At 43.9% G+C, this 15564-nt stretch overlaps 1 protein-coding gene across 1 annotated transcript in view; it reads right to left on the reverse strand.

The window, feature by feature from the left end:
- FBN1 (fibrillin 1) overlaps nucleotides 1-15564 on the reverse strand; it is a 229298-nt gene that overhangs the window by 11775 nt on the left and 201959 nt on the right. The window contains exons 51-60 of the mRNA XM_032232926.1: nucleotides 13534-13650; nucleotides 12835-12954; nucleotides 11046-11168; nucleotides 7686-7817; nucleotides 6663-6788; nucleotides 5287-5493; nucleotides 3644-3769; nucleotides 2419-2541; nucleotides 934-1050; nucleotides 314-442 (exon numbers count right to left, since the gene is read on the reverse strand). Of these exons, the coding sequence (XP_032088817.1) occupies nucleotides 314-442; nucleotides 934-1050; nucleotides 2419-2541; nucleotides 3644-3769; nucleotides 5287-5493; nucleotides 6663-6788; nucleotides 7686-7817; nucleotides 11046-11168; nucleotides 12835-12954; nucleotides 13534-13650 (1320 nt within the window). The remainder of the gene's footprint in view (nucleotides 1-313; nucleotides 443-933; nucleotides 1051-2418; nucleotides 2542-3643; nucleotides 3770-5286; nucleotides 5494-6662; nucleotides 6789-7685; nucleotides 7818-11045; nucleotides 11169-12834; nucleotides 12955-13533; nucleotides 13651-15564) is intronic.

Genomic DNA, 15564 nt, shown 5'->3' on the forward strand with positions numbered 1-15564 from the left:
GTGCCGACAACAGCGCGCCGACAACAGCGCGCCGACAACAGCGCGCCGACAGAAGCGCGATTTAAGTAAAGGTAGGGGTTAGGTTTAGGGTTAGGGTTAGGGTTAGGGTTAGGGTTACAGCGCGCTTCTGTCGGCGCGCTGTTGTCGGCGCGCTTCAGCGCTCATTCGTCGGCGCGCTTTAGAACTCGCGGTTTTGTCACCGCGGTTTAGTCAGGCGCGCTTTTGTCATTCGCCCTTTTGTGGGTGAACCATTTATTAACACTCAGGACAAGGTAAAAGAGTAGAAGGTCATGTAAGTCCTCAAGAGACGTACCTTCGCAGGCGGCACCAGTTTGGTCCAGGGCAAAGCCCCGCTGGCATTCACACGTAAAGCTTCCAGGAGTATTTTGACAAACTCCCTTTGACCCACAAAGATTGACGTCAGTGGCGCATTCATTGTTATCTAAAAGAAATACATATGGATATTAGATAATCTCTCCTTTTGTGGGTATGTGGGTGTGTGTCTACAAGGCTTCTACAATGAAAGAGAGAGAGGGGGGGGACAGGTTGGTCTAGCGGTTAAAGCACCAGACTAGAAAGCGGGCATTCATGAGTTCTAGTCCTGCCTTAGGCATGAAAATCAGCTGGGGGATTTTCAACCAATCACCAGGAGGGGGTGAGTTCTAATCCCGCCTTAGGCATAAAAGCCGACTGGGGGATTTTGAGCCAATCACCAGGAGGGGGTGAGTTCTAGTCCCGCCTTAGGCATGAAAGCCGACTGGGGGATTTTGAGCCAATCACCAGGAGGGGGTGAGTTCTAGTCCTGTTCTAGACATGAAAGCCAACTGGGTGACTTTGGGTCAGTCCTTCTCTCTCAGACAAAGTGGCTGCACAGAGTGGTTGTTGTGGGGGAAATAGGAGGACAAAGATGTGTTGATATTTCTTCTCACTCACCAATACATGCAGAATGGTGTTGAGTAAAGCCAGGGGGACATTTACAAGTAAAGCCTCCAATAGTGTTGACACAAAGAAACTGGCAGTTGTGTTGTTTGGTTGCACATTCATCAAAATCTGAAAGGACAGCAAATTCATTTGTTCAGGTTTTGCTCCTCATCAAGACAACATGACAACATACTTCTCCCCAGTTCATGGGGACCGAACCGTAATCCTAAACAGCTTTTCCCCCCTATGGGATTTTCCCATGTATTTTACCAGGAAACCTAGATAGGGCAGGTTCAAAGAAGCCTCCTCCTAACCATGCCGATGGGCTAGGAATCTATTCTGTTCTATTCTATTCTATTCCATCATTCCATTCCTCTCTCTTCTCTTCTCTTTTCCAATTCCATTCCCTTCCATTTTCTCATTCTTTCCTCTTCCCTTCCATCTATTTCATTCTTCCTATCCCATTCATTCGTTATCCCTCTTCCCTTCCCTTCCCTTCCCTATTCTATTCTATTCTATTCTATTCTATTCCATTCCATTCCGTATCCCTCTTCTCTTCCCTTCCCTTCCCTATTCTATTCTATTCTATTCTATTCCATTCCATTCCGTATCCCTCTTCTCTTCTCTTCCTCCCTTCATTCTTTCCATTTTCTATCTATTCATTCCATTCCCCCTATTCTCTTTATCCATTCCATTCCCTTCCATTCCATCTCTATTCTATTCTCTTCTCATCTTCTATTCTATTCTATTCTATTCTATTCTATTCTATTCCATTCCATTCCGTATCCCTCTTCTCTTCCCTTCCCTTCCCTTCCATTTTCTATTCTATTCTATTCTACTTCATTCCATTCCATATCCCTCTTCTCTTCTCTTCCCATCCCTTCCCTTCCCTTCCATTTTCTATTCTATTCTATTCCATTCTATTCTATTTCATTCCATTCCATTCCATTCCATTCCATATCCCTCTTCTCTTCTCTTCTCATCTTCCCTTCCATTTTCTATTCCATTCTATTCCATTCCATTCCATATCCCTCTTCTCTTCCCATCCCGTCCCTTCCATTTTCTATTCTATTCTATTCCATTCTATTCCATTCCATTCCATTCTATTCCATATCCCTCTTCTCTTCCCTTCCCTTCCCTTCCCTTTCATTTTCTATTCTATTCCATTCCATTCCATATCCCTCTTCTCTTCCCTTCCCTTCCCTTCCATTTTCTATTCTATTCCATTCCATTCCATTCCATAGCCCTCTTCTCTTCTCTTCTCTTCTCTTCTCTTCTCTTCTCTTCTCTTCTCTTCTCTTCTCTTCTCTTCTCTTCCCTTCCCTATTCTATTCTATTCCATTCCATTCCATTTTCTTCCTTTTTTTTCTGTTTGTGTGTGTGTGTGTGCGCGCGTGCATCTTATACTACTTGCGTATTTTTCAATCTGGTCCTGAAGGAAAACGAGTGGATGGTGATAAATATAAATATAAAGCTCAGTCATTTTTTTTTCCTTACCTTTGCAGCTTCTGCCGTCTTCCTGCAAGATGTATCCTTTTGGACACGAGCATTGATAGCTCCCCTCCGTATTCTTGCAAATAAAATTGCAAGGCTTTGGAGACATGTTGCACTCATTCAGATCTGAAGTGAAAGAAGAAACGAACATTGTTCCCCGAAATGAATAAAAAACGGGAGGAATGAATAATCATAGGTACAGGTAATCCTCGCCCTACGACCACAATTTGGGACCAGGCTCTCCACTGCTTAGCATGGTTTCGTTTCGCCAGGGTTGTTAAGTGAATCATGCAGTTGTTAACTGAATCTGCCTTGCGCCATTGATTTTACAGATACGACCACAATTGGTCAAGGGCTACCTTTAATTGGTATTAATATTAATATTAATATTCATGTTGATGTTGATGTTATTAATATCATTGATATTGATATTGATATTATAACTGTTATTAAAATTAAAATTAATATTGATATTAATGTTATTAATTTTATTAGTATTAATATTAATATTATTTAATTTACAAAATTCACTATGTTTGACCAAGTAAAACAGCTAATTTCTAACCAGGAGATTGATTCATTAAAATGGATTTTGTTTTTCAAAAACAAATTAAGAGATTTAAAAATTCCTACGATGAAGGCTTCAAAATAAGTGCCTAGATTCAGGGATTTGAGATAGGTGCCTACAAGTGGTGGGATTCAAATAATTTAACAACTGGTTCTCTGCCCTAATAATCAGCTGGGTAGGCGGGGCTCGGTGGTCATGTGACTGGGTGGGCGTGGCCAACTCAACGTCACTCAGATCGATGGGCGCTTCGCCTTAGCTGTTACAATGGAATAAGGCTTAACCGGAGAGGCAGTTTCTGTAAGCAGGTCAATAAAGATGAGGCTAGAAATAACACCAGAATGTTTCCTTCCTGCCCTGTAAAGATTAGGCCTGTAAAGTGGGAAAAAACGAAAGGAGATTTCTTCCAACAAACAGTTCTCCGAACTGCTTAGAAAGTTAACAACTGGTTCTCCCAAATAGGTGCGAACTCGCTGAATCCCACTACTGGTGCCTACATTAAATAAATAAACAAATGAATTCATCTAACATCAAAGGCCACTACAGAGAACTTCTCCAATGACTGAGTGAAGAATTCTCTCTAGCTTTGAGTAAAAGAGGCCCAATCCCTGCATTCCAATGGAAGGGACTGGGGTGAAAGCCGGCTGGCAACCCACAACATACCTATACAAAGTGTGCCTGTCACATCGGTGGTGTAACCTTCCTTGCAGGTACAATGGTACGTTCCTCTCTCATTGACGCACTCTCCATTCTGACAAACGTTGTGAATCACCTTGCACTCATCAATATCTGCGATTCAAGAAACAGGACTGTAAAGAAAGCAAAACTGAAGGAACAATAATTAAAAACAAAAAAACAAAAACTGAAACTCTGCCTCTAGGATCCCGTCTTCTTCGGATACTTTCGTAGGGCAAAACAAAATAAAAACTGCTGACCAATGAAAAGAGATCGTCTTCCAGTTTGGATTCTTACTCAAAATGCTGACGAATTTAGAAAGGGCGGTTACAATTACCGAAAGGCTGGGTTCATTTTCGCTCTCAATTACTGTGTTTTTCCAAATATAAGACTCAATCAGAAAATAAGCCCTGGCATGATTTTTCAGGATGCTCGTATTATAAGCCCTATCCCAAAAATAAGCCCCGGTTAAGATGGTTAGCAGATGGACCACATGTAGTACTGTATTTCCCCCAAAATAAGACCTAACCAGACAATAAGCTCTAAATGGTTCTTTTTGGAGCAAAAATTAAAATAAGACCTGGTCTTATTTTGGGGGAAACACAGATACTAAGGCTGTCATGATTGACCCAATATCTCTTCTGGATTCTGGGTGAGAATCCTTCCCTAACTAATGTTGGAAGTAGAACTCCAAGTGGCAGGCCAGAAGGCCCTATGCCAGTGAAGCCCTTCATGGTATTGGACCTGGGTACTTGAGAGACCGCTTGCTGCCAATTACCTCCCAAAGACCCATTAGATCACACAGATTAGGCCTCCTCCGGGTTCTGTCTACTAGCCAATGTCATCTGGCTACTACCTGGGGGAGGGCCTTCTCTGTGGCGGCTCTGGCCCTTTGGAACGAGCTCCCCGCAGAGATTCGGACCCTCACCTCTCTCCAGGCCTTCCGAAAAGCCGTTAAAACCTGGCTGTATTGGCAGGCCTGGGGTCGATGAGTTCCCTTCCCCTCTCGAATCGTGTGGCTGTTGGTCGTTTTTAAATTCTCTGTACTTTTTGCTGTAGTTCTGTGTTTCCCTTCCCCTCCTTTGGGTTTGTGCGCCGCCCTGAGTCCCGCTGGGAATAGGGTGGCATATAAATAAAATGAACCTTGAACCTTGAACTTTGATGAACCTTTTAGGCATAAAGTGCCCAAACCAGAAGGTGCTGGACAACCAACAACCAGCTGCCGGCATGTATATGCGCCTTGGAAACCTGACAACCAGCTGGCTGAGCTGGGACGATGGCACACGGGCCCACAGAGAGAGCTCTGTGCACCACCCCTGGCACACATGCCATAGGTTCACCAACACAGGCCTATGTCAAAGATGGAACCCTGACATCAAGTTGCCGCTGAACAGAAGCAGAGAAACTCTGGATCTTCAAGTGTTTGTTAGGTTTTGCGAACCCCTTCCCAACTGGATCCCTCAAGCTAAAAACGCAAGACCTGTTGCCCTACAATTCGGAATGTAGCTGCGTGCGTCCCTTGCTAACTATCCCGATAATAAAGACACGTATTTTATTATTAAACACTAATATTTGGGGACATTTGCAAACAATCCTTGTTCTGGAACCTGCTGGGGTCTTATTTTCCCCACCTTCTCCAGTAGTGGTCAGCCCACGGCCGTATGGACAAAGCTTCTTAAACGCAAGGGTGCCCTGGAATGGGCAGATCTCGCAACTGGATCCCCATCCTCGCCCGCTGTCGCAGCAGCACTCCGATTTGGTCACCGAAATCCTGTTGCTCGAGTCGAGCTGGCACATGGTATGTAAGGTTTCGGTGAAGCAGTAGCCTACTCTGACATCTGCAAAGCAAAAGGACATCGGTTGGAAAACGGTGGAAGGACAAACGCCTAGCAAACGGAGGGCAGGACAAGGATTTGGAAGCAGGCGTATAAAAGGAAGAGCATACTTAGCCATATTTAGGAATTGGAGCAGGAGAAATAAGGTAGTCAGGCAGCAGTAAGAAAGAAGGCATGACGTCTGAAGAAAGAAAAGAGAAGAAAGGACACCGAGTGAGGAGAAAAAAAGAACACCAGGGAATTCTGCCCTGGTGATCAAATCTTGAGAAAGAAAAGATGGAGGTGCGATCAAGAGTTTAGAATATCCCAAAGGATTGTTACATAACAGCAGAACAATTCAAAGCCAATTCATACACAAAAGGGGGGAGCATTGATTATACTTCATATCCAGTGGAATCCTACAGTGAGATAATGGGGCTGCCCTTGAAGAGTGTTCAAAGACTTCAGCTGGTCCAGAATGCAGCTGCGCGAGCGATCGTGGGTACACCCAGGTACACCCATGTTACACCTATCCTCTGCGAGCTGCACTGGCTACCCATTAGTCTCCGGACTCGCTTCAAGGTGCTAGTCGTTACTTATAAAACCCTACATGGCATCGGACCTGGGTACCTGAGAGACCGCCTCCTGCCAATTACCTCCCATAGACCGATCAGATCGCACAGACTAGGCCTCCTCCGGATTCCATCTGCCAGCCAATGCCGGCTGGCAACTCCCCGGGGGAGAGCCTTCTCTGTTGCAGCTCCAGCCCTCTGGAACGAGCTCCCCGTGGAGATCCGGACCCTTACTACTCTCCCGGCCTTCTGCAAAGCCACTAAGATTTGGCTGCTCCGGCAGGCTGGGGGGCTGTTGAAATAGCCAGCCCCACTGTAACTATGAATGTTGTGTATTTTAAACTGTTGTTTGTCTGTCTGTCTATTTATCCCCTTCCTCTGTTTATTGTAAGCTGCCTGGAGTCCTTCGGGAGTGGGCGGCATACAAGACCAATAAATAAATAAATAAACAAACAAACAAACAAATAAATAAATAAATAAAATAAGACAATGGATTTTAGTTTAAGTTTCACTTATGTGCTAATTATTATCAGAGTTTCCAAATCGGGGAATATTGCAAACGAGGAATTAATCACTTTTATTCTCCCCCCATCCTAACGGTGTATCATTCTAAAGGCTTACCTAAACATTCGTTCTGGGCTTCGTTGACTAGGAAACCATCTTCACATTCACATCGGTAGCTTCCCTGCGTATTTACACACCGTCCGTTTTCGCACAACCCAGGTTTCGCCTGACATTCATTTTCATCTGTTCCAAAGATATATCCAAATGCAGTATTCGCTTACTGAGTTCAACATTTAGCAGAACAAAACCAAAAAAAACCAACTGCATTCATTCCAAAATAATAAATACTTCTATCTTTTATAAAAGGCAATAAAAATATGTAATTGCTACAAATGGAAAACAAATGTAACTAAGATCCAATCCTATAATCTCATTTATATGAATGGGTAGGAGAGATGGGAGTTTTAAAAAATCTTAAATCATTAAACAAATTCCCACAGGAAATAAAAGAGCCCTGGTGGCGCAGTGGTTAGAATGCAGCATTGCAGGCTAATTCTGCCCACTGTCAGCAGTTCAACTTGACTAGTTCAAGATTGATTCAATACAATACAATACAATAGCAGAGTTGGAAGGGATCTTGGAGGTCTTCTAGTCCAACCCTCTGCCTAGGCAGGAAACCCTATACCATTTCAGACAGATGGCTATCCAACATCTTCTTACATCCTTCTGAGGTCAGTCAAATGAAAACCCAGATTGTTGGGGGCAATAGGCTGACTTTGTAAACCGCTTAGAAAGGGCTGTAACACACTATGAAACAGTATATAAATCTAAGCGTTGTTGCTATGAGATTCATGAGTCAGAAGCCCTAATAGCGCAGTGCTTAGAATGCAGTATTAGAGACAAACACTGCCCACAGCCAGGAGTTCGAACCTGACCAGCTCAAGGTTGACCCAGCCTTCCATCCTTCTGAGGTCAGTAAACTGAGGACCCAGATTGTTGGGGGAAATATACTGACATTTGTAAAAAAAAAACAAAAAAACCCCAGAGAATGCTGTAAAGCAGTATGAAGCGCTATATAAGTCTAAGTGCTATAAATGTGAAAACTGAAATAACAAGATGAGTTTTTCGATGGCCACTCACCTATGCAACTTTCACCGTCGGGTCCACGCCGAAATCCTGGACCACATATGCACATGTATGTCCCAATCAGGTTTTTACACATCATCTGCTTTGAGTCACAGTCATGAATTCCTTCCTCGCATTCATTCTGATCTGAAAGTATTACAGAATCGGATACTGGTTTTTAAAAAAATGAAAGTTCTCCATATTTTGAGAATCACACCCCTCAGAATAGTAATGTTGCTACATAAAACCAGTGAGCCCCTTTCTATATTCCTTTGGAAGGAACCATGTAAAATTAGAACAGGGTCTCTCCACTAAGTCATTGTTCTCATTGTTAAGAAATATCTTCCTACTTCCAGGACGAATCTCTCTTTGATAAGCTTCCATAGTCTAATATTTTAATATAGTCTAACATTACTCAATAGTAGTAAATGTGAGAGGGATCTTGGAGTCCTAGTGGACAACCATTTAAATAGGAGCCAGCCGTATGCAGCAGCTGCCAAAAAAGCCAACACAGTTCTAGGCTGCATCAACAGAGGGATAGAATCAAGATCCCGTGAAGTGTTAATACCACTTTATAATGCCTTGGTAAGGCCACGTTTGGAATTCTGCATCCAGTTTTGGTCGCCACGATGTAGAAAAGATATTGGGACTTTAGAATGAGTGCAGAGAAGAGCAGCAAAGATGATTAGGGGACTGGACGCTAAAACATATGAAGAATAGTTGCAGGATATAAAACCAGAACAGTTTTCTATATAAAACCACCGTTTCTACATTCCTTTGGAAGGAACCATATAAAAATAATGTACCGTGGGCAAAATCAAGGAGGGGAATGCAAGTGAAATTCAGAAAGACCTGCTGAAGTTTTAATCCCTGAGATTGCAATATCCTCTGATAGACAATGAAGGAAAACTATTTTTAAAAAGTTAGGAAAGGGAAGGGCAAGATAGATTGCCTTCTTCTATTTACAGATGTTCCTCATCACAACGCACTTCATGATTAATGAGGTAGGTTTTGCATTGGTTTTCTTCTTCCTGTTAAGTTAGAAACTGCTTTTTATGGTTCCACAAAATTGGAACCATTCGTCTTTTAAGAGCATTTTCTTTTCAGTTTCACAGGAAAAGACCCAGCTACGTTAAAGAGGAAACTTTAATTGATACTGTTCTAATGCATTTAGTCTCAGTTTACGAATGAGAGCTAGTTTGGTTTAGTGGTTAAGGTATTGGACTAGAACCTGGGAGTTCTAGTCACATCTTAGCAACAATGGATGACCAATCACTCTCTCCATTGTCTCTGGAGGCAATGCCAAACAACTTCTGGATAACTTTGTCCAGAAAATGGCCAGAACCCATCAAAGCAGGCTCTAGGAATCAAAATCTGGGTGTTTGAGTGATAGCCAACCTATGATATCTACTGTAGGAATCGAAAAAACATAACCAAGATGTGCAATTAGATTGTTAATTAGAGCCGAAGACCATGGTTATTATTTTGTCTATATTGGCTTGACTTCTTCTTTAGATCTTTAAGATTGTTATTGTGTTTAAATGTTGTCAGTTTCTCCTACCATTTCTGAAAGGAAACCTTGCCTAGAAAACTGCTGGAACTTTTATTACTTTAAAGCTTTTATGTTTTTATATGAGGTTTTATATTCTTGTAAGCCACCTTGAGTTGCCATGTGCTGGTTTTAGGTCTATTTCAGAGGTGGGTTCCTACCAGTTCGCACCTATTCGGTACAACCGGTTCGTCAAATCTACCGAACCGGTTCGAAGAGGTTCCACCAGTGGACCCGGAAAGCAGGCCACACCTACAGAAGAGGTTCCAAAATATTTTAAAACCCACCACTGGTCCTTGGATAGGATTATTCTACACTATCATGCTCCTATTTATAAAACTCAGTGAAAGGTAAGGATGACTACTGCGTTTGTGGTGCAATCAGAACATTGCGTGTGTTGAAGTTGTTTTAACGCAAACCAAAGATGCCTTTTATAAAACAAGTTTACATCATATTCCTATGCATGCCAGTGCTGTGTGTGAGGTAATTTAAGGTGGTTCTGACAAGTGTCGTCGGCATCTTCATATCCGGTCACATGGGTGGCAAGCCACTCCCACAAAGGAGGCCACACCCACAGAGTAGGTTCAAACAATTTTTGAAACCCACCACGGTCCTCTAACCACTCTTTTATCTTTGCCCAATATATTTGGGCAGGTCCACCACATGGGATAATAGGATCCCTGGGTCTGTTTTGTATTTCCAACACTTTGGCGACATATTTGGAAACATTTCTGCCAATCTCGCTGGCGGCAGATGCCATCTATAGAACATTTTGTACCGATTTTCTTTTCTTTATATGCTGCTGACATGGTTAATCTATAATTTCTTTCCCACAGTTTTTGCCAATTATCTAGTTCTATAGTGTACTCAAAGTTTCCCCCCCATGTTATCATAGTTTCCTTTACTGATTCTTCTTCCATTTTAAAGCTAGTTATAAAACTTCTTTATCAGTTTTTCATCTGTATCCTGTAGTATTTTATCCAATTCTTGTGGTTCACTATAAAATACATATTTTTCTGCCTCCTTGTTATATTTCATCTCTATTTGCATATAGGGACACCAGTCCAAATCAATTCCCTGATTTTTTTTTAGTTCCTGGTTCATTTTTAATTTTCCTTGCACATTTAATATATTTTTATATCTTACTATTTTATCCAGATCTAACATGTTCGGATACATTAGTGCTTCCATTGTGGATAGCCAGACCAATATTTTCCTAGAGTGATTCTTTTTAAGTTTTCCCCATACTAACAACAGAGCATTTGTGAGTGGGTGGCAATATAAATTTCCAAATAAATAAATAAACTTATCCAGGCTGTCTCTGAGATCGAACATGATTGGCGGAAGGGAAAAAAAAAATCTACAATCAGCTTGTCAGGTCTGTAGCCATATTCCTCTTGGATCTTTGGCCTGCCACACTTTTTATTACTCTATTATGCCTTTTCTATTGTGGGAAAATGGGAGGGGGGGATTGTACGGAGTTAGGTGCTATGTAGCCAAAACAAAATTCCTTTGTAGAAAGCCAAGGTCATCCTTTGTCTCTGCACCTCTGCGCCTGACCGGAACTGAATGGGTGGAAGCTGCCAAGCATGGCAGTGGAAGATTGGACCATGTGGTGGGCTTGTGGGTGTGGAGGCAAGATCTTGAATTTCCAACTGGGTGGGGAAAACCGGGAAGCTTTCAGATTCAGGTTTTCCCAGATGTGCCAACATGGCTCTCTTCATAAATTGGAACTTTGAGCAATACTTTGCCTTGAACTCTGATTTAACTTGGGATGCTATTTGGAACCCTGACACAGCTGGATTTTTATACAGTAAGGATTTTACCTTTGCACATTCGCCTGTCTTCTCTGAGCACATAGCCTGCGGGGCATTTGCACTCATATGAGCCATAGGTGTTCACACATCGGAAGGCACAGAGGAGCGGATTCTGAGCGCATTCGTTCATATCTGTATAAACAAACACAGCAGTCATTTGCGGAACAAACGGATCCCATCAGGACAACAGCAGGCGCGCCAAGAAACAGGCGTACAGAATATAGAAATGGGTTCTTCCTAGAAGAAGCCATTTTTCTCTGTGCTGCAAGGGTAGAATATAAATATTAGACTTGAGCACCAAATATGAATTCTTTTATTTAAGCTTTCCCATCTTTCCCACTGTTGAGACGGGATGTAAAAGGTCTTGAGCACTGAAAAATGCTATCTGCATTTAATGCACAGATTGGATTAAAAATAAAACCCTTTAGGCTCCTATCAGGAACACAACTGGACTACTGAGAAGCATAAAATAGAGCAGTGTTTCTTTCTCAACCTTGGTAACTTGAAGATGTATGGATTTCAGCTCTCAGGGGAATTCTGGGAGTTGCAGTCTGTTGTGGCAGCTGGCAGAGCTGGCAGCAGAGTCGGACAGTGAGGAGGTTGAGGAGGAGCATGGGCCAGTCCTGGAATCTGGGGAAGGCTCAGACGAGGGCTCTCTGTTGGAGGCAGAGATGGGGCCAAGGCCATCCGGCAGTGATCAGGTGCCTAAGAAGCTAGACAGCAGTGAGGCAGAGGAACAGCTGGAGCATGTTCCCAGTGTGCGCATGCGGAGGGTCGCCAGAAGAAAAGAACAACTCAGAAATCAAGGTAGACTTGGGAGTAAAGTCACAGCTGAAGATGATTGGCCCCTCCCATAGGACATAAAAGAGGAGCGAAAGGGGAGTGGGCTTTTGCAGGAAACAATTCGTTCGTTTGGTTGTTAGATTTGTTTCAGGAGTGTGAAGATCTGTCCGTGAATCTCAGAGACTCTGTGCCCAGAGTTTTTCCTTGCCCCGCACCTCATTTGCAAAATAGTTACATGGCAGCTTTCCTAGATAGATAAGGTCTGTAGTCTTAAATATTCCTTTGAAGGACTGTGCCAGGCCTTTGCTGAATGTGAACGAGAAGAATTCACATTCGTTTAATAAAAGGGGTTTTGTCAGGACCAGGACTCATGCTTCATGCTTTTTGGGGAAGCCTAGGTGAGAACACAGTCCACACATCGTCAAGCTGTCAAGCGTAAGAAACACTGAAGTTGAAGACTGAAGGGATGTGTGCCTAATTTCCAGAGGTGGGTTCCTACCAGTTCGCACCTATTCGGTAGAACTGGTTCGTCAAATCTACTGAATTGATTAGAAGAGGTTCCACCAGTGGACCCGGAAAGCAGGCCACACCTACAGAAGAGGTTCCAAAAATTTTTGAAACCCAACACTGGTCCTTGGATATGATTATTCTACACTATCATGCTCATATTTATAAAACTCAGTGCCTCTGTGAAAGGGAAGGATGACTATTACGTTTGTGGTGCAATCAGAACATTGCGTGTGTTGAAGTTGTTTTAACGCAAACCAAAGATGCCTTTAAAAAAAAACAAGTTTACATCATATTCTCATGCATGCCAGTGCTGTGCGTGAGGTAATTTAAGGTGGTCCTGACAAGTGTCATCGGCATCTTTATATCCGGTCACATGGGTGGCAAGCCACTCCCATCCGGTCACATGGGCAGCAAGCCACTCCCACAAAGGAGGCCACACCCACAGAGTAGGTTCGAACAATTTTTGAAACCCACCACTGCTAATTTCCTACAAAGTCGCATTTACCTTCACATGTCACCATAGGGCCTGGCTCAAAACCTTCTTCACAAGTGCATTCAAAACTTCCAACGATGTTGTTACACGTTCCATTTCCACAGGGAGCTCCAACAGCACATTCATTTATGTCTGCAATCAATACAAGCAATTGGAAAGCTGGTGTTACTTCAGAAAATTACAGATGTGTATTGGAAAAAAACCCCTGGAAGGTGTTTAGATCTGGCCCATAGGGCTGTCCTGGAAACAGTGAAGGACTGGCCCGTAGTGCCTCTGCCAGCGAAAATGGAGCTCGGGAGAGCTGCACGCAGCCCTCCAAAGCTCCGTTTTTGCTGGCAGAGGGTTGCAGGAGGCGGTCACAGCTGAGAACAGATCTTGGGAGCCCATTTTTTTTTTCTGGCGGAGCGATCGGGCTGCCACAGGCATCCCTAACACAAGTGACATCGAGTTGGCACAGCCACGCCAGCCACGCCCCTTCCCCCGGAGGACAAACACTACCCTGATGCGGCCCTCAATGAAATCAAGTTTGACACTCCTGCTAAGATCTGACTGCGAAAAGATTTTGCCAAAAATAAATGCTCCCAATAAATGACTAACTTTCTTTTAAAGTTCGGTCCAAGGCTCATGAATCATGATTTTGGGAAACCTGACAGCGGGCTTGACTTAGCCCTGGAAAGCTTAGGATTTCTAATGATAGGTATCTCTGCTCACCAACACATTCAGATCCTTGGAGCAAGTAGCCAAAAGGACAATCACAACGGTAGGAGCCGTCGGTGTTGATACACTGTCCGTTCCTGCAGATGTCTGGATCTTGACACTCGTCCGCGTCTTAGTACCCGTATTAATCAGGCAGGAAGACAAAAGGGAAAAAAGAAAACACTTGTTTCAAACAGCCCCAATACAATTATGTAATAAACAGAAGATTTATTCGACTGGCGACTACCCGGAGGAGAGCCTTCTCTGTGGCTGCTCTGACCCTCTGGAACGAACTCCCCGTGGAGATTCGAACCCTCACCACCCTCCAGGCCTTCCGCAAAGCCCTTAAAACCTGGCTGTTCCGACAGGCCTGGGGCTAAAGAGCTGTTGCCCCCGTCTCGAATGGTATGACTGTTGTGTGTTTTAAATTATGCATTGTTATGCTTTGTTTTTTAATTTTTTGTCTGTATCCCCCTTCCCTGGTTTGAGTTGTGAGCCGCCCTGAGTCCCCTTCGGGGGAAAAGGGTGGCATATAAATATAATAAACTGAACTGAACTGAACTTATTAAGTCATAGCAAAATACCCGCATAATGTGTTTTGTACCGCTCTGTTGTCCCCTGAAGAATACCAGCATACTTTTATAATTATGCGTAGGTTTGTTGTGGCCCAGCAGCGGCCGGCTGACCTGTTGGCGGACTCTGACAGTGATAAACATTAGGGCACTGCTCTAGAGGATGAAGAAGACTCTGGAGGGTGTTTGGGGACAGAGCAGGGACTAGAGAGGCCCGTTGGCCACCAGGTGGCATCTGAGTCAGGAAGCCGTGAGGAAGAACAGAAGGAGGTTGTCCCTGATATGCGTGTGCATAGAGCTGAGAAGAGAAGGGAGCAGCTGCGGAGAAGAAGTCATAGAAGGAAATAGGGACAGGTGGCTACTGTTGTGGCCCCTCCCAAAGAGCTTATAGGTGGAGCAACGGGAGGGGAATCTTTGCAGGAAATGACAGTCCACTTTACTAGCCGTTGAGAAAGCATTGCGTAAGTCTAATCTTGGTTTCTTGAAGATAGCATTCTAGGCTCCTAGCCAAGGGGTGGCTTTATCTCCGTCATTAGTCGTGGCAGACAGCCAAGCCTGTGTCTGCATATTCATTAGAATCACGGGACAGAACAAGGTTTATATATTTTTATGCAGGAATTCTGCAGGGACTTTCTCGGAATTTCTGCTACAATAGAAAATGAGCAGAAAATAGCAGGAATCCTCTTCATATAAGACATATCAAGACAAAACATCTTCCTTGGAAGAGAATGCGGAGAAACAGCAGCACTAGATCTAAAAGACTAGATCCATGATGGCGAATCTATGGCATGTGCACCACAGGTGGCACACGGAGCTTTTTCTACGGGCACGCCAGCTGTCACCCAACCCAGATCCACTGCGCTTGCTCCGCTAGCCAGCTGGTCTTTGGGTCTCTGCCACGGGGCCTTCACGGCACAGGAGGCAGGAATGGAGGAGTAAGTCTGGGCGCACTGGGGGGAGAAACTGCTCAGATCGGGAAGGCAGGAATGGGGGAGAAAGCCTGGGCGCACTGGGGAGAAACTGCGGAGATCAAGACGGTCCATCCACCACCACCATCCTGTGCCCCGTTTTGCGCCTGGAAAGCCTCCTGCTGAGAGCCAAAATGGGGGTGGGGGGACAGGGCGTATATGTGTGTGGGGGAGTGCTGCGGTCGCATGCATGGGATGCATGTGCTGGGGGGCGCTCACATTGGATTTTGGGGATCAGGGCATGCACACGTGCATTCGCGGGGGGTGCAGGCACTCTTTGGGCACTTGGCACCTAAAAGGTTAACCACCACCTGACTAGATCTAAAAACGTCATGCTTTTTTTCAATGCTGAGAGTGTGCTTAGTTCACAAAGCAAGGGAGATACTCCAATTAATAACCAAGAGGGCATCAAAATCACTAAGAACTTCAGTGCGGTTTTTAGACGTGATACAAAGGGTATATTTAAGAAACCAACGAGGGGGAACATCAGAGTACGATAATATTGC

The sequence above is a fragment of the Thamnophis elegans genome, chromosome 16 (genome assembly GCF_009769535.1).
Source record: "Thamnophis elegans isolate rThaEle1 chromosome 16, rThaEle1.pri, whole genome shotgun sequence".
NCBI lineage: Eukaryota > Metazoa > Chordata > Lepidosauria > Squamata > Colubridae > Thamnophis > Thamnophis elegans.